The 2302-nt window shown below is 58.2% G+C and overlaps 1 protein-coding gene across 1 annotated transcript in view; it reads right to left on the minus strand.

Moving 5' to 3' along the window:
* Positions 1 to 2302, minus strand: part of OGFOD3 (2-oxoglutarate and iron dependent oxygenase domain containing 3) — a 29019-nt gene that overhangs the window by 12684 nt on the left and 14033 nt on the right. The window contains exons 6-7 of the mRNA XM_025361339.1: positions 1866 to 1922; positions 506 to 659 (exon numbers count right to left, since the gene is read on the minus strand). Coding sequence (XP_025217124.1) covers positions 506 to 659; positions 1866 to 1922 — 211 coding nt within the window. The remainder of the gene's footprint in view (positions 1 to 505; positions 660 to 1865; positions 1923 to 2302) is intronic.

Below are 2302 nucleotides of genomic sequence, written 5' to 3' on the forward strand. Positions count from 1 at the left end.
AAAAGAAACTGTCTCAAAAAAAAAAAAAAGAAAGAAAGAAAAGAAAAGTCCGGGCACGGTGGCTCACACTTGTAATCCCAGTACTTTGGGAGGCCAAGGTGGGAAGATCGACTGAGGTCAGGAGTTTAAGACCAGCCTGACCAACACAATGAAACCCCGCCTCTACTAAAAATACAAAAATTAGCTGAGCGTGGTGGTGCGCACCTGTAATAATCCCAGCTACTTGGGAGGCTAAGACAGGAGAATCACTTGAACCCAGGAGGCAGAGGTTGCAGTGAGCCGAAATTGCGCCACTGCGCTCCAGCCTGGGCGACAGAGCAAGACTCTGCCTCAACCAATCAATCCTAACACTGAGCACACAACCGGCGGATGCTGCAAAAGGCAGCCCTGTGCTAGACCCAGGACGCAGGAGAACGGGCCTCACCTCGTCCACGTGCGCGCTCGCCCTGCCCACATGCGCGCTCACTCTGTCCACGCACACCACCCTGTCCGTGGGCACGCTCACCTTGTCCACGTGCGCGTGCCAGTACTCGTCATGCGCCGTCCGTGCCTCCGTGCTGTTTATGCGGGAGAAGAAGGTGGGCTTGGTCAGATGCAGCGAGGACGCGCTGATGCCGAAAGCCTCGGCGATGGTGAGCTGGACCTTCTGCCGCACCTCCCTGCAGAGGACATGACAGCCGTCAGCGCAGCCCCAGGCATAAGGGGACGCCCGTGGGTCCCAACCCGTGGGCGGCAGGAAGAGGAACCAGCCCGCGCGCTCCAGACACGGGGCGGGGGCTCCCAAGCACACCGGGAACAGATACCGGCTCTGCCTGAGAAGGGCGCAGCCCACAGCCCAGGCGCAGAACAGCCAGAGGCAGGCGCAAGACCACAGCAGCAGGACTATGGGGAAGGAGAAGGGCGCCTGTGGGATCCACGCTGGGGAGGCTGGTGTGGAGTCAGGCCCCAGATGCCAGAGCCCCCGGGCTGCATTTGCAGGGCCTGGAGCCCAGGCTTCTATTCAGCAAGGCAGAGGCTGCTGTCCCCTGACGTGGGCGTGTGGAGTGCGTGGACGTGGAGTGGGGAGTGGGCGTGGAGCCTGCTAAATGTGGATGGGGTGTCTGTACTGGGGACAAGGGGACTTTCGCTCAGAAGACCCCATGTGCCAGGCCAGAGTGGCTCTGAAATGGATATCTGGGTGGGCATGGGCCCATGCAGGGCACGAGGGGGCACTCGTGTGTCCTGGGATGGTCGCGTGACGCTTGGCTCCTCTGTCCTCATCTCAACCTGGGCTCCTCCAGCAGAATTTTTCTTTTTTTTTTGAAATGAGGCTTGTTCTGCCACCCAGGCTGGAGTGAAGTGGTCCAATCCCGGCTCACTGCAACCTCCACCTCTGGGGTTGAAGCAGTTGTCCTGCCTCAGCCTCCCGGGAAGCTGGGATTACAGGCGCCCGCCACCACACCCAACCAATTTTTGTACTTTTAGTAGAGATGGGGTTTCACCATGTTGGCCAGGCTAGTCTCGAACTCCTGACCTCAGGTGATCCACCTGCCTCACCTCCCAAAGTGCTGGGATTACAGGCACGAGCCACCGCACCCAGCCTCATCCGGCAGAATTTTAAAAACTGGTCTGATTTTACACAGCAGAAAATAAGAGGTCCTGACCAGGATGCAGCGGCAGGATTCCAGATCTGTTTCACTGACCTGGGCGCATCCTGGCCACGCTGGGCCTGCCCCGGCTTTTGCTCCATGAGATCTCGCCTCTGCGCGCCTGGCCCTGGCCCCTGGGCCTCTCTGTGGGGCCTCCCCAGACTGGCCAGGTCCATCACACCCCTCAGCCCCAGGCCACCCTGCCTGCAAACCCCCACCCACCTCACTCCTCCTTACCGGTATAACTGGAAGTCCTCCTCTGAGAAGATGTTCTGTATTTTATCCCCAAAGTATCTGTGAAAAAAGGAGTATTCACAAAGGTCACACTTCATTAATCTGTTGTTCATCTCCTTTCAGTTCAGCCATTCCTCAAGTCCCTGAAAATCAACTCAGAGCGACTCCATTTCCACAATGATAACTGCTATAAAGAAGGAGCTGGGCCGGGCGCGGTGGCTCAACCCTGTAATCCCAGCACTTTGGGAGGCCGAGGCGGGCGGATCACGAGGTCAGGAGATTGAGACCATCCTGGCTAACATGGTGAAACCCCATCTCTACTAAAAATACAAAAAACTAGCCGGGCGTGGTGGCGGGCGCCTGTAGTCCCAGCTACTCGGAGGCTGAGGCAGGAGAATGGCCTGAACCTGGGAGGCGGAGCTTGCAGTGAGCCGAGATCG

This window comes from Theropithecus gelada, chromosome 16 (assembly GCF_003255815.1).
Source record: "Theropithecus gelada isolate Dixy chromosome 16, Tgel_1.0, whole genome shotgun sequence".
Lineage (NCBI taxonomy): Eukaryota > Metazoa > Chordata > Mammalia > Primates > Cercopithecidae > Theropithecus > Theropithecus gelada.